The 26,221-nt window shown below is 51.5% G+C and overlaps 1 protein-coding gene across 1 annotated transcript in view; it reads right to left on the minus strand.

Moving 5' to 3' along the window:
* LOC103608701 (active breakpoint cluster region-related protein-like) overlaps positions 1 to 26,221 on the minus strand; it is a 53,894-nt gene that overhangs the window by 21,769 nt on the left and 5,904 nt on the right. Inside the window, exons 2-8 of the mRNA XM_008593105.1 lie at positions 23,712 to 23,810; positions 16,701 to 16,886; positions 11,423 to 11,530; positions 8,477 to 8,537; positions 3,905 to 3,957; positions 3,210 to 3,350; positions 1,616 to 1,737 (exon numbers count right to left, since the gene is read on the minus strand). Of these exons, the coding sequence (XP_008591327.1) occupies positions 1,616 to 1,737; positions 3,210 to 3,350; positions 3,905 to 3,957; positions 8,477 to 8,537; positions 11,423 to 11,530; positions 16,701 to 16,886; positions 23,712 to 23,810 (770 nt within the window). The remainder of the gene's footprint in view (positions 1 to 1,615; positions 1,738 to 3,209; positions 3,351 to 3,904; positions 3,958 to 8,476; positions 8,538 to 11,422; positions 11,531 to 16,700; positions 16,887 to 23,711; positions 23,811 to 26,221) is intronic.

Genomic DNA, 26,221 nt, shown 5'->3' on the forward strand with positions numbered 1-26,221 from the left:
GTGCCGCAGCTTCCGGGAGCTCTCTGACACTTCCACCAGGAAGCCGTCCTTCACCAGCTGCCGCGTCTGAGGGAGACGGCACACCCCCCACCAGCCTGCTCAGAGGGGAGCGCAGGCCAATGGCCCAACCTGCCCTGGGAGTGGGGGAGGGGGGCGGCACCGTCCCACTAGGGAGGGCTCAGGGGGGTTGTACTGCCTGGTGGTTAAGAGCACTGGGCTTTGAAGTCACATGGACACAGGTCTGAATCCAGACTCTGCCACTTCTCAGCTGTGATCTCAGGCAAATTCCCTGACCTGAATCTCAGAGTTATCATCTGTAAAATGGGGATAATGATATCTGCCACAGAAGGTAGGATTCATCAAGATGCTGTATGTAAAACAGTACAGTGCCTGGCACAAAATATATGACCAGCAAATGGTAGCCTTACACTTTCCCGCAGTACTCAATAGCTCCTACCTGCATGGACCCCAGTCCAGAATGACCTGGTTTCTCTACCCTGGAGCATGAACACCCCTCCCTCCTGAAACCCCTCCCTACCAAGCATAAGAAGTTGATCTAGTTTCAGCTCAAACCTGATCTGCAGACCCACTCATGACTTTTGTGCTACTTCTCAGTGGATTCTTCCACCACCTCCAGTGGATGGGAGACCCTGGGCTACCCTCAGTGGGGCTGCAGCTACCCTGAGGGGACGTGCAGCTGCCTCTTGGGTTTTGGACAGTCAGGAGCATTTTGGTCCACACGGGACTTCCAGAGTTTCCTCCCCACCACCCTCAGAGGCAGGGGCTTCTCTGGAGCTGTCACATCTGTCCCAGCCTTCCCTGTGTCTATTATACGCTGTGTGACTTATATATGCCGCAATATGTAGGTGAGCATATTGAAAGTATACAGTTATGACAATCTGAACTGATGGTGCTCTAAGCCCTCTGGAGATTTTTCAGATACCCCCAGAATAAAACAAATTAATGCCATTCCTGGGTGTTACAAACCAGAGCTGAGAACTGTACAAAGACAGCTCTCTATGCCCCATTAGTCACTCTCCAGACTCTGTCCCTCATGACTTCTCTCTCAAGAGACACTGGAAGCTCGTAAATGTAACAAAGAAGCATAAACCCAGTCAAGCTTCCCTCNATTCACAGAATTGCAGTTAGCAAAAATTTAGAGATGTCTAATAAAAGAAGAATGCTTAAGTAAATTATGGCATATCCACTTGTAACATCATGCAGGAAAGTAAAATGATGATTATGAAGATTAGGCAGCAACAGGGAAAATGCTTATGACGTGAAATAGAAAGAGCAGAGCCCCAAATTGGGCATTCACTCTGATTATAACAGTATGAAAAAACATAAGAACATTAAAAAAAGGAGAAGGAAATATAGCAGCAGGAGACTGAAGCTGATGTTCGGGTGGGTGACAGTTTTTTCTATAATGTCCTTATATTATCTTTATAATTAAAAACATGATTTGTTTTTAGAAAAACAGCATGTAGTGAAATAAAAGTAATTAATATATTTTTAAAAAGGAAAAAAATACAGATTGCACGAGCTTGCTGAGGGCTTCACAGGGGCAGGGGTCTGGTTTCTCCCCCACCATGACCCTGGACTCCTGCACACTCACCCCGCAGAAGTCTTCTTCAGCTTGGCACACAGTAGGACATCTGTAAAGAGGAAGACGTGCCGCAGCTTCCGGGAGCTCTCTGACACTTCCACCAGGAAGCCGTCCTTCACCAGCTGCCGCGTCTGAGGGAGACGGCACACCGGTGCTGACAACACCAAGTCAAGGGTTATGATCCCCTTACCCTGGTTTCTCTACCCTGGAGCATGAACTCCCCACCCTCCTGAAACCCCTCCCTACCAAGCATAAGAAGTTAATCTAGTTTCAACTCAAACCTGACCTGCAGACCCACTCAGGCCTTTTGTGCTACTTCTCAGTGGATTCTTCCACTGCCTCCAGCAGATGGGAGACCCTGGGCTACCCTCAGTGGGGCTGCAGCTACCCTGTGGGGACCTGAAGCTGCCTCTTGGGTCTTGGACAGTCGAGAGTATTTTGCTCCACATAGGACTTCCAGAGTTTCCTCCCCACCACTCTCAGAGGCAGGGGCTTTTCTGGAGCTGTCACATCTGTCCCAGCCTTCCCTGTGTCTATTATATGCTGTGTGACCTATATATGCCGCAATATGTAGGTGAGCATATTGAAAGTATACAGTTATGACAATCTGAACTGATGGTGCTCTAAGCCCTCTGGAGATTTTTCAGATACCCCCAGAATAAAACAAATTAATGCCATTCCTGGGTGTTACAAACCAGAGCTGAGAACTGTACAAAGACAGCTCTCTATGCCCCATTAGTCACTCTCCAGACTCTGTCCCTCATGACTTCTCTCCCAAGAGACACTGGAAGCTCGTAAATGTAACAAAGAAGCATAAACCCAGTCAAGCTTCCCTCCTAAATGTCACTTAATTACCTCTATTGGACAGGAAGCATTGTATCTGGGCCAGGCTGTTGACCCACGAGGGTAATTATCCCTCTGATTCTTCACATTGCTCCCCCTCACTGCGCTACCCCCCACCCTCCCACTGAGAAGGGCCCCAGGGGAGCTGCTGTACAACATCTCGGTGCCCAAGTGGGATATTCCAGCAACTTGGGCAGCCTCAGCCACCTCCAGTACCAGCCTTTCCACATTGGCTCAGTCCCTGGCTCCTGCTTGTGCAGGCTGATTGAAGCAGCTCGGAGCTCCTGTGTCCCCAGCCTCTGGGGGACTCCTGAGAGTATGATACTGGCCAGAGGAGGGTGTTTGTATTCAAGGATGGGGTACCCAGAGGCCATGCTTCCCTGATATGGGACAATGCATGGGGCTTGCAAACAACAAAGAGCTCCAGGCAAAGAATCCAGTTCTGACAGTATGGCTGAGAGATCTTGCGCCAGACCTTGAAAGGCTCTCCAGGACTCAGTTTCCTCTTCTGCCTCATTGTATTGTTATGGGGATCAATGGGGCACTGGACTTAAAGCTCTCAGCCCAGGGCCTGAAATGCCATAGGTAATCAGGGTGACCTAGGACTGAAGACCTCTCTCTGGCTGGGAATGGGATCAAATTTGGAGAGACACAGGGCACAGGGCTGGGACATCCATGAGAAAGAGAGAAAGGACAGAGGATCTGGTCCAGCCCATGCTCCTTAGCATGGGCGTGAGGCTGTACTGGGTTCTGAGCTCACCTCCCCCTTGGGGGTCGTGACTGCAGTCCGGCGGGGATCAATGTCCTCGTTGATGCTGGACAGGAAGTTCTGGGAGATGCGGAGGGCATCCTGTAGCAGCGGGTAGTCTGGGTGGTCCACAGGTGTGTGCTTCAGCAGGTCCTGGGAAGGGGTGGGGGAGGGGAGTTGGGGAGAGGTGCTGGGACTCAGTGAGAAGACAGTAGGGAGTCCTCAATCCTCACCAAAAGAATTCACAGGGGGACCCACACTCATGCCTGCAAATCTGAACTAAAAATTAGGGTCGGAGCAGCAGGAGTGACTGTTTCATTACTGCTGTGGTCATCAATCTTTACCCCGGTGGGGGAAGCCAGGTGGAGTCTCATCTCACTGAGCAGCTGGGAGAGATACCCCTCTACCTACCCCACAGCTGCTCCAAGGACACTGGAGACTGAGAAACAGGGGACAGGGAAGCAGGAAGTGCCTGCCTCCTAGGGGGCATTTGGCCAAATGTCAAGCTTAGTAGCCAAGCTATATATAGACCCCGGTCCTGCTGGCATGGTTAACGCAGGCCAGGCAGGCGCAGTCCAGGCCAGAGTCCCTCTGCCCAACTCCCCCCAGTGAGCTGTGCTCAGTGACTCCAGCACCCTCTCACCCTTAGCTCTGTCTCCCACTGAACTCCTAACCCCTCCCTGGCCATTCGGGGGCATGACACTCACGTGTAGGACCAGAGTGCTCCGAGTGACTCGGTCAATGGGCTTGTAGAGAAGAGCTGTCAGGGAAGGCAGGGAGGAGATAGGACAATGAGATGCCGGAACAATGTGAAACCCTAGAGCCCAGCTTTACCCCCACCACCAATACCCACTGACAGGAAGCCCAGGCGGGTTCTGCCTCCACTCTCACTCCCAGCGGGCCAAACAATGGGGCAGGTAGACACACAGCCCTGGCAGCCCAGGCTCCCCTGACCCCTGCCTCCGCATCTATCTCCCACCAGATGTGACTTCTTTGAGGGCCATCCCCAGGGCCGGCCTGGCCTGACCTGGCTCAGAGCAGATGCCCCCCACACCCTCCACCCTGAATCACAGGGCTACACCTGGCCATACCCAGCAGAGGTCCAGCACAATTTGAGTCACACCCAGGACCCAGGATAAGGGAAGGAGACATGCTGTTGTTCCAGGAAGGGCAGCTCCACCATGCCTGATCATTCTCACTCCTCCAGTCGAAGGCCTAGCACAGCCAGCTGGGAATGGCGTGCTTCCTTCTGACCCATACAACTGGCCTCATCTCTATGAGGAAAGACCCCTTTATATACACTCAGACCCCCAGACAGAATAGGACAGGCTGGAGGCCAGGGAGGCAGGACAGATCTGCACAGAAAGGCTCTGCTCTCAAGCAGGTGGCAGCCTGAGGGGCAAAGAGTTCCTGAACAAATTCAGGTCGGGCCCTGCATATGGGAGCCACAGAGGCTGGGAGAGTGCTGCCTGTGCCAGGGCCCCCTGTCTCACACCCTTCCACAACCCAGACACCTAATGAGGATTGCTGGGATTCAGCAAGGACAGGTGGGGGAGCAGCTAGCAGAGCAACATTTCCAAACATCCTTCCTGCAAGCAGCTGAGCCCTGCCCCTCCCAAAAAGGGGGTTCAACTTCAGTCCTGCACCCAGATACCTCTATGGGTCATGACCTATGGCCTCCTGCCATAGGAGCAGTAGGAGGCAGAATGCTGGTCTGGGAAGGAGGACCCTAGATTGGGTGTCCCATAGGACCAGGTTGTGACATATTCCAGAGCCAACACTCATGCCTTAGCCAGCCCCCAAAACAATGAGTCCCCTAAAGCCTTAGATATAAATACCCTGTGCATTGCTAAGCAGACACTTCAGGGAACAATCTGCTGGCTATGAAGAAGATGTGGTCTCAGTGGTGTGCCATAAGCTTCAGCTGCAGTCTTTGCTTGGCTGCCCATTAGAATCACTGGGGGAGCTCTTAAAAGATACAGCTGCCTGTCCCCCATCCCCCATCAACCAAATCCAATCTCTGCAGAGTGAAACCGGGTAATGCATTTTTTAAAAAGTTCCTTTGCTGATGTGTAATAATGGTTGAAAACCACTGCTTTATGCAGATACTTCCTGTGACTTATTTGTAGCCTTTTCTTATCTAGCAACTTCTAGAGACCCTCCCCATGGGCTGTGGGAACTAAAATAGGCAGGACCAGGCTTGGGGTGTCCTGGGACAGTGAAGGTAGAGCCCAGTTATCAGCTCAGAGGGACCCATTTTTGAGGCTGTTTAAGGCACCCACCCGTGGCTCAGCCCATCTGCAGGGGGAAAATCACACCCCTAGAACCCTACAGACCCCAAAGAAAGCATAAGTCCAGCAGCCACCTGCCAGGGTGGGCCCTTGAGTTCCATTCCCAGGGAAAGCTGACACTGCACTGCCAGCTCCCTCCAGCCCTCTCTCGGGTCCCAGGAGGAAGAGGTTCCTGACTAAGCTCAGAGGTCTGCACAAATGGAGGGTTAGGTTTCAGAGAGGTTATTAATATGCCTGCAGTCACCTCAGGAGTCCACCTGACTGGGGCCTCAGCCTGAGGCCGAGTGTGGAGAGGACAGCTGGGAGGAAAGGTGGGCAGAGTAGAAATGCAGGGAGGGGACCCTGGGGCCACAGTCAGGTATGGAGGGAACTGGGGGAGGAAGGGCGACCCCAGTGCGTGTGCTCCTCACAACCCCTGCACGCCTGCTTCCCTGAGCATTCAGGGTGAGGAGCTCACTCTTGCCCAGGAACTCCTGCCCTTCACCCGTTCGCAGGCTCTGGTAGGCTGGCCTGCTTCCTGCCCCTGCTCTACCCACTCTCCTCTCTTCTCACCATGCTGTTCCTGCCCTGCCTGGGATGACACCAAGTTGTAAAGCCTGTCTCTCCCCCTCCTCCAGGAAGCCTTCCCTGACCAGCATCTTTACAAACACCCGCCATGTCTAAAAGTCAGACCACTGCTATGAGCAAGCTGGTCTCGCTCCAATTTGCTGGGCACTGAGTTAACCGCTTGGCATGCGTTATTTCCTGTGATTAAAAAGGGAAGCAATTCTCATTAGCCCATTTTACAGGTGAGAAAACAGACACAGAGACATTATATAACTTGTTCACAGCACAAAGCTACAAGTGGTAGCTGGGTTTTGAATTTAGGTCTACCCATGCTCCTAACTTTGAGCTGTCCTCTCCCTTAGTGGAGGGTAGCATGTATAAAAGCTCAGTGAACCACAGAAGAGTTCTCTGAAAGATTCCCCAGGGACAGGTTAGCTGGCCTCACTACCAGGGTGAGCCCCCTGCTTAAGAGCTGGCTCTCTCGTTCCTCATTCCCCACTTTGAAGCTGACTTCAAAGACAGCATCGCAGGGACCAAAGAAACCCTGAACTCTAGGTCCCAAGCCTGTTTCACTAGGACTAGGCTTCCTCTCGTGGAAGGAAGAAGAAGAAAAGGGCTGAGCCCAGCTGCTTCTTAAGGAGGCAGAGTTGAGACTTGACCAACTCCTAGGCCAGACCAAAAAGAGCATTTCCCCTGTGATCTTGGAACAGGCCAATTTCAAGTCCAGTTCTTCTCTTGACCCCAGCTGGTCAGACTGAGAGAGGGGCAGGGGGACAGGGCAGTTTCTGCCCAGCAACTAGAGTTCCACGGCTGTCCTGCTGGGGCAGCTGGACAGAGGCCGCTTCCATATGAGTGTCTTTGACACAAGACAGCCTGAGGAGGTGAGGGGACCAGCACAGTGGCCTCAGGGAAAGATCCCAGGAAGCCTCGTCGTCACACCTCCAGCAAACTGCCACCCCCCTCAGTTCAGCCTTCAACAAGGAGCTCTGGGTTACCACGGAGATGGGAGAGCAAAGTGAATGAGAAGCGTACAGAGACAAAACGCCTGGTGGGAGGGAAGAGGAAGGCCCTGAAACCAGCCACCTGCCGCTCCAGCACACATGGCCCAGAGCAGCTGGCCTGGAGGGAACACTTGCCCTCCATGCCCTGCCAAAGGCAGCTTGGGCCCCCCCTTGGCGCTTCCTGTCTTGCAGAGCAGAGTCCATAGGCTTCTGGACACCTCCCGCCTAGGCCTGCCTCAGCCTCCTATGAGCACCAGCCTGGGTGACAGCACGTGCCTGTCCTGGGACCCCTCCAGGTAAAGGAGCTGTAGAGAGGGTGGTCTGGGTCTCTTCCACTGAACGATGAGTGACCTTCACAAAGCAGCAGCTGCCACACCCCCTCTCCCACCAGCATTCACTGCCAATCTTCTAAGTGCCAAGATCCCAGCTCAAGGTCTCAGTGTGGCTAGAAACAAACCTGCTCGTAGCAACCAGGTTCCCTCCCGCTCTCCCACTGCAGCATGTGCGCACTGAGCACACAATACCCTGGCTGTTCAACCTCCTTCCTCTCTCCCGAAACAAAGAAGCTCCCAACTCTCCCTCCAGCCCAGGCTGGCACCCTCTCAGTTTGAGGTGCTGCTGTCCAGACCATGTGTCACTCTCTGACTGGCCCCTGCTGGCCCCTCTCTTGGGCTCAGGGTTACCACGCCTGCAGGTACAGCCTGTAACACCTCTTCTTAACAGCATCTCCAGGAAGTTACTCAAAGCCATCAATTCCCCACAGATCCTCGGGGGACCTGGACCCCTTCTAGCCTGTCTTTCCATTTCAAAGCCACCCTGCCCTGAGCGGCCCCCAGGCTGGCTGCTGGCTGCAATGGGGGTAGATGCAGGTCCAGCCACTTGCCCACCCCCCTTCCCTGCTGCCCGAAAACCTTGCCAGCTATATTTAAGCCTGCTGCAGCCAGTCCCCGGCGGTGGGAAGGTACAGCACCTCCCCTGGAGGGGCGCTGGGTTACCATAGGTGCAGTTACAGCAGAAGCGAATGATGAGGAGAATTTCCATGGCCGCCTCTGTCCCTGCGGCAGGAGCGTGCAGCCATCGCTCCCAGCTCCCATCAGCAGCCCAGCCACTCGGCCACCTTGCTGGCTGCTGCTGCACAGCCTCTAGAACCAAGCAGCCGCTTCTGAGTGCTCTTCTAGCAAGGGGGAGGGGAGGGAGGCGCGTGGAGAGGCGAGGGGGGAGGGGGAGGCGAGGAGGGGAGGGGACCGCGCAGCCTGCTGGCATCCTAAGGAGGAGCACGTTTGTAGCTGGCCGGCTGCCTGGGGACGAGAGGCTGGATTCCTTGCGTGCACACGTGCACACACACTCACACAAGCAGGGAGGGCACTGTGTTCACACAGCCCACAGTCCACAAAGCCAGACAAAGGAAGGTGACTGTAATCCAGCCCGTTCCCCAAAGTACCTTCCATGGTGACTGACGTATGGCTGTCCTTGGAGTCCTTGGGACCTTTCACTTTGAGTTCCTGCCAAAGGGAGGAGAGGAATCACTACCTGGTCTGCCCCCCACCTCCCATTGTGAACATGACAGGAAGAGGGGCTCAGTGCAAATATGAGAAGAGAGACAAAGGAGATCTTCCTCGGCCTCACCACCTAGATTTCCTGTGAGCTCCTGGAGCCTGGTGGAGTCCAGTGGCTGGGGCGAGAGCAAAAGGAGGGGACTCTGGATACCAGACAGGACAGGTTGGTAGGGAGCACTGTGATAGTGGGAACCCCTCAGACCCATCCCCTAAAGCCCCTCCTCAACAACTTCAAGCACCTTCCAGAGACTGAACAGTGGCAAGAGCAGGATCCTACCCCCACAATCCCCCTAGCAGTCACTACTCAGGGATCTGTACACATCAGCCTTGGGCAGCCAGGGTTTGGACAGACAAGCACCAGGTGTACCAGCTGATCTTTGGGGCATGAGCAACCCTTGAGATAAGGAGGAGGGGTCCCACACACCTATGCGGGGGTTAGCAGGAGGGTGGCAGGCCTGAGGCAGAGATGCTACATCCTACCCATATCCAGAGGAACTCACCCAGCTCCCGCCCCACCTGACACTCCCCAACCACCTGCTCTCTGCTGGGCACGGAGAGGAGACTGCAAGGAAGGAACACCTCTGCTGGATCCTAAGCTAGGCAACCTGGTAGTGAGTGCTGGAAGCAGACTTCAGGGATGGCTTATCTGATCCAAACCTCTTCTATTTGCCTTAAGAGACAGAGAGCTTCCAGCCCCAGCCCTTGCTAACTGTATGGTATGGCCTGCGATTGGAGCTGTAAAGCAATCCCCACTTGGCAGGCTGAGTGCACAGAGCCCTGAAGAGGAATGTGGGCAGGAAGGCAGGGGGGCGAGGTAAGGCCAACGTTAGGCATGCAGGTGATTTTGCCTGCTCTGCCCAGGAGGGAGGAAACACCTAGACAGCAGGGGCCCACATTTCCTACTCCTTTCTCTAGACAGAGAAACCCCCAGGGACTGAGCTTGGGGTGTGCAAGTGAGAGGGGGTTATGGGGGGGGTGGTTACTCAACTTCTCCAGGCTGTGGCTCCGGCTGCTGCCTAGATTCCTAGCTGCAGGGAATTTTTGTCTACGCCCCCCTCCAGTGCAGCCTAGAGGTATGAAATCACTACTGCTGCAGAGGAAAAGGGTCTAATTGCAGTAATTAAGTGGCAGCACCACCAGGAAGCAGCAGCATCATCGAGTGAATCAGGATGAGAAGCCACCTGGCAGAAGGCCATGGGCCGGCTTTGCCCTCTGCAGTGTGTAGGCCTGGTGAGGGGCTTATGGATGGGTGCTGGGGTTTCTGCCCATGCAAAGAGAATGGGCAATCAGCCCAGACTCAGAGAAGACCCCACATGCCCTCTGGGCCATGTATGACTCTAGGCACCCAGGTGACCTTGGCAGGGCCACCTTGAACACTCTGAGCACAGATTGGGGGAGTCCAGTTTGTTCCCAGGGAGGGCTGGGAGCTGTTGGGAAGCACTATTTCTCCAGCCACATGAGTCCACATAGAGGGACTTCCCCATCCCTCCCTCTGTCCTCCTAGGCAGAGGGTGACTCATCTGATCCATGGGTTTGGGAGAAGAAACTGAGCTCAGCCCTCTTCTCTCTGCACCCTGAGTAAGAGCAGCAGCTCTGCTGCCATTGTGGGGAGGTGTCTGTGGCTTCCCATTCCTGCCAGGGACTCAATAGATACATTTAAGTGTTAATAAGCCCAGTGTGGCTACAGATTCAAATCCACATTTTCCAATCCGGCTTTTATTAGTAATCAAGCTGACATTTTCATCTCCATCTGTCCAACTCCTGTGCTGCCTCTCAGTTGATTCCAAACTTGGGCATAACCCATAACCCCCAGTAGTTTCAGGAAAATTATCCTGTGTCACCAACTTTTCTAGTATCCAAGCTGAGATGGGAAGAGCAAAGGGCCAAGAGAGGGTTTTAAGGCAGCACTTCCCAAACTGCAGAAAGTATCTCCCCTTCCCCAGAAGGAAAGGTTCTTTTGCCCTGAGCTTGGAGCTGGGTGCTATTCCTGCAATGCCAGTGGGTTAGGGGTGTCACTGAGGTCTTTTTGGATAAAGGGGTGAGCTAGGCTGTGCTCCTGAAGGATTGTATAGCAGCCATCCCCTCCCTGACACTCCCTGGATAGAAGTGCCCAATGGCAGATGATGCCACGCCTCTACCCCACAGAAGAGCATGGGAGAGAAGGATTAGCTGCAGTAGCAGAGACAGGCATGTTCCCCACCAGAGGGTCTAGAGCTTCTCCTCATAAGTGGTCCTTGCCTCCCTCTCTGTGGGATTTCAGTCTTAGAGTTGGGCAAGGATCTTAAAAGACTACCTAGTCCAAACTTCCTCGAATGTTGCTGATCAGAAAAAGCACCCGGAAGCTCGTTAAAATATAGACTCTTGGGCCCCACCCAAGCCTTCTGAATCAGAAATTCCAGGGAAGGTTCATGGAAATCTGCATTTTAAACAGTGCCCTGGTGATTCTTATCAAGCAAGTTTAGAATTACTATACAAGTCAAACATCTCATCCTACAGGAGAGGGAACAAAAGCCAAGAGAAGGGAAGTGACTTGTTCGAGGTCACCACAGTGTGAGAGAAGACAGCCTTTTTTTTTTTTTTTTTGCCTTCCCTGTTCCTCTCTCTAACCTGAAATAGAATTAAAAAAAAAATTTTCAAACAAATCGATATTCTTATATTAAGAGGGAAAATATCAGGCGCAAGAAAGCAAACGTCAGGCTGTGTTACCCATCAGGGTAACCACTTTCCAGACTGGCAAGCAAAGGAGGAGAGACTCAAAGCCTAGAAGGCTCTGAGCAACACCCCCACGGCCCAGTACTGTCGAGGGGCTGTGTGTGCAGAAAGCTGCCTACCTCTGAGATCTTCTGGAACTGGTTGTTGGACTGGCTGCACTTCTCAGCTGTCTCCAAAGCGACCTTATAGTTATCCACAAAAGCTTTGTACACACCAAGCTGGCTGGCCTGCAGGGAGGAGACAGAGAATGGAGAGAGGAGGGTGGGAGTGGGATGGGAGAGGATTAATGAATGGATGAAAGCACCTGGAGCTCCCTCTGTGCTCAGAACCTCTAACTCAGCTCCATAGGGCTAGCTGGGAAAGAGGGGAAAGGCAGGGATGAACATGTTACAGTATCTCTTTGAACTTGACAGTTGCCATGGAAACTGGCTCAGCCAATAAGGTTAACAAAGGGTTAGAAGGATGGATGGGGAGGGGCGGAAGGAGAGAGCAGGGCAGGGCCTTTGTTGGCATGCTGGAAATTCAACTCATCACATTTGGCTTTCTTTAGTATCATCAAGGTCTCACAGGTTTGAAGCCTCCTAACGCCTCACACCTCTTTCCCATCCTGGAATTAGCTGGAGCATGGGAATGGGGTGGGCACGTGTGGCCTGCTCAGTTCTCCAATGCCATACTGAGAGGTATAGCATTTAAAGGTGCAGTCTCTTCACTTCCTTCGGCTTCTAGGTGCCCGTCCCCAACTCCTCAGCTTCCAAAATGCTAAAACCCCTGTCTCACCACACATTTGCACATCACTTAGAACCTAACCCAAAGCTTTCCATGACTCATGGCCACATAGAGCCCAGCCTCTGCTTCAGAGGAAAGGCAGATCCATCACCCTTTCTGTAAAAGGGGAAACCAAGATTCATTAATTCAATTCCTCAAATATTTATGGACGGCCTTCTCTGGGCTATACATCTGCATTTCCTATTAAGGGAGCAAAGGTGGAAATTCAAATTAAAACCACAATGAAATACAATTTCATATCCATCAGAAGGGTCAAAATTTAAAAGTCTAATGATATCAAGGGTTAGCAAGAATGTGGGGAAATATGAACTCTCATGGACTGCTTCTGGGGGTGCAAATTAGTACAATAATTCAGAGAGCAATCGGTCAATAATAAAGTTGAACATTGGCACAGACTCAGCCTACTGCTTAGCAAATCTACTTCTACATACAAACTGTAGAGCTATGCTGTTCAATCCAGTAGCCCCTAGCTACATGTGGCTACTGAGCACCTAAAATGTGGTCAATACAACTTCAATTATGCTGTAAGGATAAAAAACACATTGGATTCCAAAGGCTGAGTATGTAAAAGTGGATGTAAATTACCTCGCTGATTTTTTAATACTGATCACATGTTGAAATGATAATATTTGGATTTGTGGGAATAAATGAAATATATTTTAAAAAATTAAATTCACCTTTTTATTTTTACTTTAAAAAATGTGACTACTAGAAAATTTTAAATGCTATATGCAGTTTGCAATGTTTCTCTTGCAATACGCCCAAGGTAATGTGAGCAAGAGTACTCACTGCTTCACGCTTCTTCCCAGTAGTGGAAGGGCTGGAGACAAATGCTCACAAATTGTGGAACCCACCTACACAGCCATTAAAATGAATGACCTACATGTATGTGTAAGAGCGCTGACAAATTTCAAAATGAATGTTGACTGAATTGCAAAATATGTACATACATATATAGGTTTACACACTTTAAAAGTACATGCAAAGCCATAAAAAGATATAGATACACAGTAAAAATACAAACTAAAGTTTAGAAGGCTACACACCAAATTCAGGCCAATACCTGCTTAAAGAGGAAAGGGGGACTGGCCAGTTAGCTCAGTTGGTTAGAATGCAGTGTTATAACAGCAAAGTCAAGGGTTCAGATCCTAGTACTGGCCAGCTGCCAAAAAAAAAAAAAAAAAAAAAGAGGGCGGGAAGGAGAAGGAAGGGAGAGACTTTACCTTTACCTATAATGCTTTATTGTTCTGATTAAAAAGTTTTGTCATGAATCTTTGGAGCTTAACATCTGTTAATTTTGGGAGGTGAGTACACAGCTGTCCGCTACATTATTCTCTAGATTTTCTGGTTTAAATTTTTTTCAGTGAAGTAGGAAGGGGGTACATACAGCTACTGCTGGGCTTCCTTGGGGGCTTCTGCAGAAAGCAGAGTGGACTGCCGCTGAGCCCACCCCAGACCACTCTGCTTCCTGCGGAATCCCTGTGCTCCTCCAGGACCCAAACACACTGCAGAGCAGGGCTGGCTGCAGCATAAACTGGGCCTGGATCCTCTCAGGGCAGAGACAGAGCCCTCCCAGGAAGATGGAGGGAAGAGGGAGTATCCAGGGAAGCCAGAGAGGACAGTGAGAACTGGGGAGAAGCCAATGCCAGAGCAGTGCAGATGTCAGCCCAAGGGGACATATTTTCCAAAAAGAAATAGGGGAGAAGCAAGAAGGGACAGAACCTATTTCCTTTTCCAGTGGGAGCAGTGCTCCATCAGTGCCCCAAGCTATAGGAGATGTGCTAGACAGTCACTTCCTAAGCCAAAGTACAAATCATTGACAGTCTTCTTCTAGGAAAGGACTCTCCTTCCTCACTTTCTCACAAGAAGGATAAAGCCTGGATGCCCAGGTTAGCACACTACCCTCCTGTGAGCCAGGAGCAGGAACCACCGTGCAGGGCCTGTGTGCAGCGGCACGAGCCACCTCAAGCACTGCCATCTCCACAATCACCCTAGGCTACAGGGCCCGAGGCCTGGCCTGCCAGGGTCATTAACTGGGAAATGGAGGTTGCTTGGAAACAGCAGCTTGGCACTGGGGTGATCTCATAAAACAAACAGCAGATCTGCTAATTCCCCTCTCTCCGTAATGAATAATCAAATATCCAGAGACTTCAGCTGAAAATAAACTGCCTCCAGATGCCCAGCCTGCCCTGGCTCCACCCTGTCCCTCCCAAGCCTGCAGTCCCAGGGGCCTCAGACATCAGTTCATGATGCCGGGGAGGGAAAGGGGATAGCAAATTCATGACCAGGCCCATGAGACCAGAAGAGGAGACCCTTGTGATAGGAGGGTCCAAGTGATGCAGACACACTGGGACTGCCTTTCAACTATGCTCCCACTACTTGCTCTCCCACCCTTTGTTTGCTCTCTTCTGCCCTCCTGGGCTGAGAAGATGCTGCCCCCAAGCCAATCAGCTCTCTTGGGACCAGAGGGTGATAAGGGGATGTTCACCATACCTGAACTAGGGGAAGCATGTAGGGGTGCTAGAACCACGAGTATGGAGTCCCTTTGAAATGATGCCTTCTGGGTGCCTCTTCCTAATAACAGTAATGATAATGGCTAATTACTGAGTATTTATTAATTTCTGATGTTCCAGGCCGTGCTCCAAGCACATTCAGGTATTAACTCATTTACTCCTCTTAAATCCAATGAAGTAAATATTATCATCATCCTCTTTTTACAGTTGGGGAAACTGAGTCAGAGAGAGACTGAGTAAGTTGCCCATTCACAGGTTTAATCTGTGGCAGAGCTGGGATTCAAACCTGGCTCTAGAAGCTGTGCTTGTTCCCATAATACACAATACTGCTGGTCCCAAGAGGGATCTCAGGACACAGACCTCAGGCCCTGTGATGTCTCCCTCAATGTCCTTCCAAATTCTCCCTAGACCCAGTGGTCAAGGTCATGGTGCATCCATTCATTTATGTATCAACCACTGGGCAGGTTCTGGGGGTCTAATGAGAAGGAAATACAGTCTGTCCTCTGGAGCTGATGGTTTGGGGAAACAGAAAGTTGCAAGTGCTCATGAGGGAATAAGCACAAGGGACTACATTCAAGCAGCTGGGGGAGGACCCTTCGGGCAGATGGAACTGCAACTAGAGAGAGGTCAGAAAGCGCCTGCAGTGTGAACTGAGAGCAGAAAGTCCAGTGTCAGGCACAGAGGGTGGCGGGAGGCCAGCATGCAAAGGTTCTCATAAGCCTTGCTCTTCAGGTAAAGGATCCTGGCCTTTACCTGATGGGCAAGGAGGAGCCACTGAAGGACTGAAGCAGGGGAGGAGCAAGGTCAGACTGAGGGTTTAGATGACTCTCTCCTGCTGCTGGGTAGAGGGGGGAGGCGGAGGGGGCAGGCCTGGAGGGAGGAGTCACTCCTGAGGCTGCGGCAGTGGCCCAGGTGAGGGTCAATGGTGGCCGAGAGGAAGGACACCAGAGGGGTGGAGAGAAGTAGGTGGCTGTGAGCGACATCAAAGAAGTGGATTCCACAGGTGGAACCTGGGGGTGAGGGAGAGGGGGTGGAAGGAGTGGGGAAGAAGAGGCGCCGAGGACCAGCCCAAGGCACCCACTGAGATCGAGCCAGGGAGAAGAGCAGACACCTTCAGAGACAGAGTGTGGTTTTGAACATGCTGAGCTCCAGGCCCCAGGTGTGGCCAAGCAGGACTTTTCTCCAGTGTACAAAAAGCAGAGCCCTGTCCCTCAGCTAGTCTCAGGGCAGGGAAGGAAAAGGAGGAGCGTTGTTCCCTGCTCCCCGACCATTCCCACCTGGAGAACCACCACTGACTCTCAGTCTCCTTCTCGACTGTTGGGCTGTCCAAAGTTATGGCAGAGCCCAGGGAGCACCGGGTGAAGGGCTCTGTGGGTCTGACCCGGCGCCTCTCCAGGGCACACAGCCAGAGACAGAGGCAGAGCTATGGGAAACGATGCCATGGAGGTACAGATGCGAGTCTGCACGTTAATCCTATGTCTTCCCTGCAATGGTGGCTGGGCTAGGCTCTTGGCGCTTTCTGCTCTCAGGACCTCAGGGGAGAATCATTAGCTGATGCAGTCTCCCATCCAACTGCTTCATTTTACAGAGGCAGCGCTGAGATGTAGTAAATCCCTGAGGTCTCAGGTGAGCAGTTCTTGCCCCCCCAACCCTGCACATGCCCCTCTGTCTGCTGATGGACAGGGGACCTGAAGCCCAGCAGGAGAGCCTTCATTCCAGTGCTGGCTCCAGAGAGTCCTCATGGGAGAGAGAAAGAGTGCTCTCCCAGAGGGAGCACCTGGTGTCAAGGGACCAGGTGCAAGTGCCCCATAAAGCACGGGCCCAGGCATTCCCCTGGGACTCACATGTCAGCACCACGCTCACCCAGTGAGCTAACAGGTCATCCCTATATGGGATCCGAACCCATGGCTTGGGTGTTATCAGCACCGCACTCTACCGAGTGAGCCACGGGCCGGCCCCCTGGGACTCACATGTGACCCAGGCCTTGAAGAATGGCCAAGAGGGCTGCAGCTGACCAGTCCTCTCCCAAAGCCCTCTTCCAACACCAGCAGCTTTACTGAAGTTCTGCATGAGGACCCTACTTCCTTGGGAAACTCACCAGCTTCTGGAAGAGGTGGCCCATTGTGACCTGGCTGTCCCACTGCTGCACTTTAGGGCAGAGGTTGTCGTAGAACTCCTTGTGGATCTCATAGATGTCCTGGATCTTGTAGAAGATGGTCTCAATCTGCTGGATGGTGAGCACGGGCTGGGAGGTGGTGGCTGTGGCCTTGAGGGGTTTCATGGGCTGGGAGAGGGAAAGAAAGAAAGTGGAGGTGGAGGTAAGTAAACCAGATTGTCAGCAGGCCCAGGGCAGATCAAGGCACTGATTAGCCCTTCCTGCTTCCTGAGTCCTGCCTAGACAGGGACACCAAAGGCAGGGCACCTGAAGCTCCTGAAGCATGGTTTGTATCAAGGAGCTGCTGTCACAGGCCCTGACAAGCCACACGCAAGTGCAAGGAGAGGGAACCTGACAGCCGGAAGCCGGCCCTGCAGCCCTGCCAGGCCCAAGGGGTGGGGCCAGAGCACACTCCCCCTAACACTCATCTAAGCTTGACAGCATCTGGCCCATACCAGGTTCACTTGATTCAAGAGGATCCATGTCTTTCTTCCACAATGGCCTCATTTCCTGAGTCATATGCTTCCTTATTGCACTTCAGTGGAAGGGAGGGTTGACTGGGAACTCAACCCTTTAAGCCGTTTCCTTTTAAGAAACAGAACATGGTTCTAGGACTCAGAGGGTAGAGTCTTGAGGAGACTCTGAAATATCACTGACACTTCAATTTCCCATCACTTATTCTACAGGAGGAGGGACAGGTGGCACACATACCACCCTCGCACTTCCCACACCTGCAACTGACTGCTAAGGGACCATGGTGATCCTTCCCACTGAGCATGCTTGTAGTTGCAGACTTTCTCAATGCCAGGGTTAACCTAAAAATAAAACTCCAGGGCCTGCAAGTGGAGAGGGTAAAAGGCACTCAGGACCATTCCCCAGCACTGGCTGGGAGCTGAAGCCATCACCGTAATGCCCAGCAGTAGGACTGTGGGATAATGATGCTCAGGTACATTTTCTTCAGTGTGATTCTCTATATTCTCTAAATCACCTACAATGAGTACATTTTAATTTTTATAATCAGAAAACCCGAAAGATGCCCAGATTGTGCTACAAAGGCCCTGCAGGAGACAGGGTCTGGAAACCTGCCAGAAGAAGGCACGAGAGGGGAGGGCACATTTACCTGGAAGAGAGAAGCCTGAGTCAGATATGGTTGATGTTCTTCATCTATTCAAAGGCTGCGTGGAAAGAGGCCTTAGGCTTGGTCTGGGTTACTCTGCAGACCCAGCAGTAATGGGGAATAGTTATAGGGTCAGGTTTGGGCTCACTAGAATTGTCCCCCACTGTCTCACAGAATTAGGCAATGAGCTTTCTGACAAGAGCAGCATTCTAGCAGAGAGTGGGTGACTCAGCTGCTGAAAACGCTGGACTAGAGGGAACACCTACACTAAGGGAGACCGAAGCTGTTGCTGGCTCCCTCTGAGTGACGACCACCAGCTCGAGCCAACCACAGCAGCCAAACTCCCAGCCTAGCTTCCCTGCACCCTCCCATCTGCCTGATGGTGATGGCGGCAGAGCCCAAGTTTGCCCACAAGAGGAAGTCTTGTCTACTCAAATACCCAGACAATGCTCCGACTTCTGGCTCCCTCGTCCGAGCTCTACAAAGTCCAGGTATGATAATAAAGGCAGGAAAAAGCAGAGCCCCTCCCTCCTACCCTCTCAGAGCTAGAACCAACTGACCCTCAGCATCCAGTCCTTGCTAGGGAAGTAGGATGGGGTTCAACCTGGTGCAGGCCAGGCAGCATGGGTCTGAGGCCCAACTCTGCCACATAATAGCTGTGGGCCCGTCACTTAGCATCTCTGGGCCTCAGGAGCCTGCCTCATTTGTAAAACTGGGACAATACTGTCTTCTCAAGAGTACTGATGGAAAGCTCAAAAGCCATAATTTTCATAGAATATCTAGTATGTGCCTGGCACAAAGAGGGAGGGCAGTCAACAAATGTTAGTTGATACTATTCTTAGTATTCACCCTACCGAAAATATACCAAGCACCTAATGTGAGGCCAGAACGGGGGTATACACAATCCCTGCCCCCATGGAGCTTCCCATCTACTAGGGGACACAGACACAACACAAGTAAACAATCAAACATGTAATTACACACAGCAGTAAGTGCAATAAAGGAAATAAGTGGGGGACCCTCCTGGAGGAGCTTCTCCAAGGAGGGGACATTTACCCTGAAATGGAAAGCACTGGGGCCGGGGGGGACAGTACTCCAGGCAGACGTCCTCAAAGCCTGGTCTGAGGCAGGAACAGACTTGGTGAGGGAGAGGAGGGGAAAGCCAGCCAGTGCACCTGTGTGCAGTGGGCAAGGGGGAGGAGAGAGGCCTGAGGCAGGGATGGAGGTATGGGCAGGGCTGGTCACATGGGGGAAGGAGTGTGGCTTTTAAGCCCCTGCAATGACCTGGCTTTCCCTGGAGGGGTTTAGGCAGGGGAGTGATGGGGTCCAATTTTCTTTTCAGGAGATTATTCTTATGATCTTGAGAAATTTTATAATCTCTTTGTGTAAAATGGGCCAATGCAAATGAAACAACTTAGTGCACAATGCAAGATAGGATAGGATATTATGCAACTTAAACTGTAAATCTCAACCAAGTGGTTCCATGGTTGTGCTAGAGCCGCTATGAGGGCTTCACAGAGGAGGTGGACAGAAATGGGGCCTTCACGGAGGTTGGGAAGATTTGAGCAGGTGAGGGTGGTGGGTGGGCAAGCACGTCAGGCAGGAAAATAGAAAGAACCAGGAGCCAGGAGAAAGGGAATACTGTCTTCCCAAGCCCAGGTGGGCAGGTTGGGAGCTTCAGGGACTTCCAACACTTTGAGAAGAATACAAAGCCCACCTTCAGGATCGATGTCTTCACTTCTATGCACAGCCTAATGGAAGTCAGCATAGCATCCCAGAACCACTAATACTCATCCCTGCCTTGGTGCAATCCCCACAGAAGAGGGAATAAAGGAAACAGGGAGGGAACAGTCCCAGGAAAGCAGAAGGGATAGGACTTCTCAGAAGCCGCAGGGGGAGCCCTCGTCTGCCTCCCACGCAAAAACAAGACACAATGGTTCTGCTTCCTCCTAAATCCCCCACTGTCTACAAAAGGGGAAGAAACGGATGCTCACCCATGGACAGTCACATGGGGGGTATTCACTCGCCCATCACATGGTTCTCACGACAGGATGGGAAACCTTTGCCCTTACCCCTGGTTTCACCTGGGGGGACAGTTATTTCTATCTGGTGAAGCCCCACATTCCGGCCTCCAGGGCAGGAGGGAGGGCTGGAAGGCAAGACAACCCATACTGAGCTCTGACCCAGCATTGCTCTTCTGCCAAAGTGCTGTTGCACCCCAACCTCCTCCTCTTCCCAGAACCCACTGCAGGGGGCCAGGATAGCCCCTGGCTGTGTTTCATCAGGGAAGAAACGGATTCTTAGAGAGGATCCCTGTGCAACCTCAGAGTCAACCCTGGCTCTCGATTTCCCAGCCCAAGTGCTTCTCAGGAAGACGGGGCTGGGCCAGTTCTGACCTGACTTGCCAGTGGGACTTTACACAGCCATTTGTCCCCCAGCAACTGGCCTTTCGAAACAGGGGAAAGAAATCTGCCCACTTCCTCCACCTCCTCCCCAAGAAGTCCTGGCGGCTGCCAGACACATTTGCTAACCTGTCACCTCAGTTACTCCTCATTAACCTGTTTTACAGATAAGGAAGCTGACGCGCAGCAGGACTATGAACTCCACAGCAAACTGCCAGAATAAGAGCCTAAGAGAGGTGGTCAGGTGTGGCTGTGGTGGGAGGGGCTGTGGGCAATGGCCCTGCACCCTGTGGTCCCTGCACAGGCAAGATGCAGCACCTGAGCTCATGACCCAGAGCTCGGGAGATGTGGCATCACAACACATTTGACGAGGTCACACGCATGCAGGGTGGTATGGCCGCAGACTACAGTGCATTTGGTTTTGTCTTCCTTCACCCCCACCTCGGCCCAGGCTCCCAGACCTTACTTGTAGTCTGAGCCCACCAGGAATCAGGAGGATTATAGGAGATTACCAAACCTCACCCCAGCCAGCAACCCAGGAGGCAGGAACGGAGGCTCCTATGTGGAGTCCCTGTCTGCCTGTGTGTGTACACAGTCTTAGGTACACACACCCAGCCCTGTGCATATCAGGAAGTGTTAAGCTGAAAATAGACAAGCACATTAGGAGCAGAGGGGTAGGAATGGGGTGGGAGGGGGAGCAAGCAGGGAAGGGACAGATTTTCTTCTCCTTTGAGCCAGCCGCTTTGTCAGACCACCCTGAAGAGCAGAGGGTTTAGCTCCCTGGTAGCTGAGAAAGGAGGGCTCCCAGCTCTTGGAGCAGAGGAGGGAGGGCTTGATTCCTTCTCTCTCTCTGAGCTTCATCATCTGAGGCTTGGCTGGGGAGGTCCTGCCCACTCTTCCTGAGCCCTCCAGCCACAGACTTGGCCTCCCAACTAGTGCCTCCCCCACTCCCTCTCTCTGGCCTCTGCTCAAGAAAGAACCAAGCAGGGCCCTGGATGAACAAGTTGTGGGAAGAGGAGGGACCTGTCCTGGTGCACCTCAGGATTGGGGGCTCTAGCCTCAGTTTTTACCTTTGGGGCATGAGCTGTTAGAAAGGCAAGGCAGGGAGGAACTGTCTTGGCTCCTAAATCTGTTATCTTTGCCCACATCAGGAGGCCCAGTGACTGCAGGTTGGAAACTAAGAGTGGCATGTCCTGATGAGGACAGGCGCCTCCCCCACCTTCAGGGAAAGGGTGTGTTGCCAGAAGTAAATAAGCCCTAACCTGTCTTCTCTCCCAGCACTAGAGAAAATAACAGTATTAGCTAACACTTACGCTCTGTTCTAACAGCTTTATATACAAATTCATTTAATACTCACAACAACCCCAGGAAGAGAGTATACCCAGTCTGCAGATGGAAAATGAGGCACAAAGGCTCATTTATCTGCTGAAGGCCTAGAGCTAATAAGTAGTCAGTGGGCATTCACAGTCAGGCAGTCTAGTTCCTTTGTCTGAACTCCTTTCAAATGTGCATCCTGGTAGTAAAGACAGCTATGCCCCCTTTTTTGGTATAGCAATTCAGTTTATAAGGTGTATTTCATACATGGATGAATAGTAGTCTGCCTGTCCTCCTTCCTTCAGCTAATATTTGAATGTCTTAAGTATCCAGCATTGTGCTAAGTCCCCAAAAGGGTCAACTGGTCTTCTCAACCCCATGAAGAGAGAGAAGGTAATGGTATTGTCATCTTCAGGTGAGAAAACTGAGGCTCAAGGAGTGTATGCACAGGTTGCCCAAAGCCAGTGGTTTTCAGGGCCGGCCCGGTGGCGCACTGGAGAGTGCGCCGCTTGGGAATGCAGTGGCCCTCCCGCCGAGGGTTCGGATCCCATGTGGAGACCGGTTCCCGCTCACTGGCTGAGCACAGTGCGGGCGCAACACCGAGGGTTGCGATCCCGTTACCGGTCAGTAAAAAAAAGGAAAAAAAAAAAAAAAAAGCCAGTGGTTTTCAAACTCACAATACATGTAAGAAATAATGTGGCCCAGTACACGCATCCATACTCATACACACAAACATACATCTACAGACGACAGACCAACATTTCGTGAAACAGTACTTGCCCTTTCTATGTGTGATGCATGCTATTTTCTTTTTCATTTGTTTTAAAATGCTAGTTCAACCCACTACACTGATCTCAGAACCCACTAATGGGCCAAGATGCACTTTGAAAAACAGTGTGAGAAGCCTACTATTAATAGTAGAATCTAGTCTTACTCTAGTTCTGGTCCCAGACCAGAATCCTCATCTACCTGCCATACTGTCCATCACTTGGAAAACATAACTGTGCATAACAATTAACTCCTGTGAGACCTAACACAAACAAACTCAGCCCAATGTGAAATGCCAAGTCTCCTGGGATACTGAGTGACAACATCTCATGTCACGGCAAGTACATAGCTGTGTGTCTTACAATTCTTGTAAGAATGAGCTTCTACTGATCTACACTTATATTTCTTTCCTCTTCTATTCTTTTAAAGATGACCAGTAAGGGGATCTTAACCCTTGACTTGATGTTGTCAGTACCACGCTCACCCAGTGAGCTAACCAGCCATCCCTATATAGGGATCTGAACCCACGGCCTTGGTGTTATGAACACCACACTCTCCCAAGTGAGCCACAGGCTGGCCCCTTACACTTATATTTCTTATTCTCCCTTTTTCTGGTATTATCTTAGTCTCAGCCTGCAAAACACCTAGAGGAGAGAACTTTATATGCCACAATCACTCTCCCTAATATCCAGACGCACCTAATATGCACTTTCATCAAAACATCTTACATCTGCGCAGCACTTTTATCTTTAGATTCCCAATCTGATTCTTACAACAAGGCTTCCACCTTGGAAAGGAAATCGAGGCATCTTTAGTGAGGGCTGAGGTTGGTTTAATGCCTTAGAGCTATGGTGCCTCTCAAAACAGCACAGACAGCCTCCCACCTCATGTTTCCTGACCCAGGGCTTCAGGACGGTACTAACAGTTCCCTTTGTCAGAGAGGAGAAAGGTCTTGGACCAGGAATTATGAAGAGGGGTCAACTTGATTGACTAGTAGAGACTGCCCAGAGCACAGTGAGGGGGAAGTGCTAGGCCCCCACCTGGACAGAGGACTGTACGGTTAGTAATGCCTGTGCCAGGTCCAGGGCGATGGGAGTGTCTGCCTTCCCTAGCCTTGGTGTGCTTTGTCTCCTGCCTTTCCCAGAGTGGGGTAATGGAGAGTCACAACTGAGAAGCAAGATTTTTCCTGGCAATGACCCCGGCTGCCCCACACCAGCCGTAAGCACAGCAGCCCCACAGACTGTCCACAGGGAAGGACTGGTGCAGGTCCCCCTCCTCTCCAACTCCAAAGGCAGTTTTAGAGCATGACATTGTTCAACGAGGGGACCAGAAGGCCCCAGAGCTTCTACTCACCAGCAGCAGGGCTTCCAGCTGGTTAATGTAGATCTCTTCACTGGCCAGGAACCCCGACAGAACCAACTTCCTCATCTCCAGGCCTTTCCCTGCTTCCACCTGCACACAAGCAAACAAACAGCAGCAGCTCATGAGAAAAGAGCCAAAATCCCAAGGGGCCTGTTTCCTTTTCCTTGCCTTTTCTCTCTTCTTTTAACTAACATGTTCATAGGGGATAAAAGCAAGATACTTTATAGAAAATCTGGAATAGACAGAAATATAAAAGGAAAAACAACCACTCCTATCCTTACTGCTAACATCTTGCTTTGTTTCCCTCCCAACTTTTTTCCACATTTCCTTATTTGATACTCATCCATCCATCTAACCATTCATCCATCTATCCAAGGAGCCAACCTTATAATCATGTGCAAGATGACAAAGGACTTGCCCTCATGACTGGTGGGCAGCTTAGCGAGGGAGGGGGATTTAAGATGGAAAATCAGAGTCATGCCTGAGGCAGGGCGTGGTCACAGGGTAGGGCACAGCAGGGGCCGGAATCTAAGTCCGGGAGACAGAGGGGGCTCCCAGAGGAAGTGATGTATAAACTGACAGAAACAGGGGTAGAGAGAATGGGATGAAAATGGGTGTGGGAGCCCAGCCTTGTGGCCTTCCAACTACACTTCCGATGCTGTCTTCCTGTCCCCACGGGGCTCAGCCCAACAGAAGCTTCTGGCTGTGGCCCCTCAACCTTACCCCTGTCCTGCCCCCTCATCCCAGCATTTCCTGATAGTCTCATTCTGTAAGGCACAGACCCAAACTAGCCTCCTCCTCCTCGTGCCCTATTTAGCCTTGAATGCCCATCAACTGACACAGCACCTGGCACAAAGAAAGAAGCCAAAAAATTTTCCTCGGTGAAAAAACATAATCTTTGTCATCCAGGATCCCCAAGAGTCCTTCCTGGCCCCTTTTCCCTTCTCCCTCCCCTCTGCCACATTTAGCCCCCAAGCCCTTCAAAGCGTCCTTGCTAATCTCTCATTCCACCGCACCCCTCTGCTGTGGCACCCCTCTGCTGTGGCACCCCTGTGCTGTAGCAGCCCTCTGCTGTGGCACCCCTCTGCTGTGGCCGAGGCCCAATGTCCCACTCCGACACCTGGATTCTCCTAACTGACCCCTAACTCTCTCTCCCTCTCTCCTCCCTCCTTTCCACACACCAGAGCTACCTCAGTCTTCTCAGAAAACCACCTTACTTAATGCTGGTCCAGGACTTAATGCTGCAAAATGGGGTTATTTGGGGGATCCAATTAGGTTATTTGTTCATTTATCTATTCACTCAACAAATATTTACTAGGCCCTGTGAAAACAAGCAGATAATAGTCCCTTTTCTCATGCGGCTTACAATCTAGTGGGAGAGAGAAAGACATTTAAACAAACCAGGGAGAAATTACATGATCATAAACTCTGCCATGAGGTCCAATACATCCTTTACTCAAACACCTGCAGTGGCCCCTAGAGCCTCTCCCTACCCTTACAATCTCCCCCGCAGCCTGAGATTTTTGTCTTCCCAACATGCCAGGAGTGTTCAGCCTCTGAAGTTTGGTTCTTGCTCTTCCTGCTGCCTAAGATGTCCTCTCCCACCCTGGCTCTTCTCTTGTCTAAATCCCACCTCTCTGTAAAGGCACAGCTCCTCAAGTCTCCCCGAACCATCCCGGCCTGCAGAAGCAACCTCAGCACCTGACCTGTGTTCTACCTTGTTACCTGCCTCGGGGTGAGACCCCTGTAACACCTGCCCCACACTCCTCTTCCCTGAGGCCCAGCACCACGTGATGCACCTAGCATGGGCCTTCATTAAGGCTTATAAGTCCTTTTCATTTAGCCCACAAACACTGCATTGAGGCGGGTACTATTATTTCCCCATTATAGAAACGGAAAAAGCAAGACCTAAAAAGAGGGAAGATAATAGCCCAAATCACATGGCCAGGAATTGGCAGAGCTGGGATTCTCTACCCCGGGTCCTCTAACATCAAGTTCTGTGCTCTTCCACTGCTCTGATGATTTCCTCACTCTCATATTCCTTTTTCAAGCATTGGATGCTCATCTAGAATCTCAAACAGATCCCTTTCTGCACTTTGAATGTACATCCTTAACAAAGGCTGGGAGAGTGTATGAAGCCATCAGAAATCTCGTAAGCCCCAGAAGAGTTGCTTTCCCAGTGTAGATAACCCACCCTAGTGTGTCCTCACAAAGTTTCCCATATGCACCTTCTTCCCACCCCTTCTCCAGGTGAGGAGCTTAATCCTGTCTCTCATCAGCAACTGGACTGGCAGATCTGTGCTGGAGGCTGCTACACCCAAAGTCTATGAAATATTATCTGACCCTGTGGTAGACAGAACACTGCCCCCGCCCCCCGCGCTGCCAAAGATATCCACATCCTAATCCCTGAAACCTGTGAATATGTTACCTTATATGACAAAAAGCACTTTGCAGAGATGATTAAATTTGAAATGAGAAGATTATCCTGGATTATCCAAGTG

Source organism: Galeopterus variegatus, unplaced genomic scaffold (assembly GCF_000696425.1).
Source record: "Galeopterus variegatus unplaced genomic scaffold, G_variegatus-3.0.2 Scaffold155, whole genome shotgun sequence".
Lineage (NCBI taxonomy): Eukaryota > Metazoa > Chordata > Mammalia > Dermoptera > Cynocephalidae > Galeopterus > Galeopterus variegatus.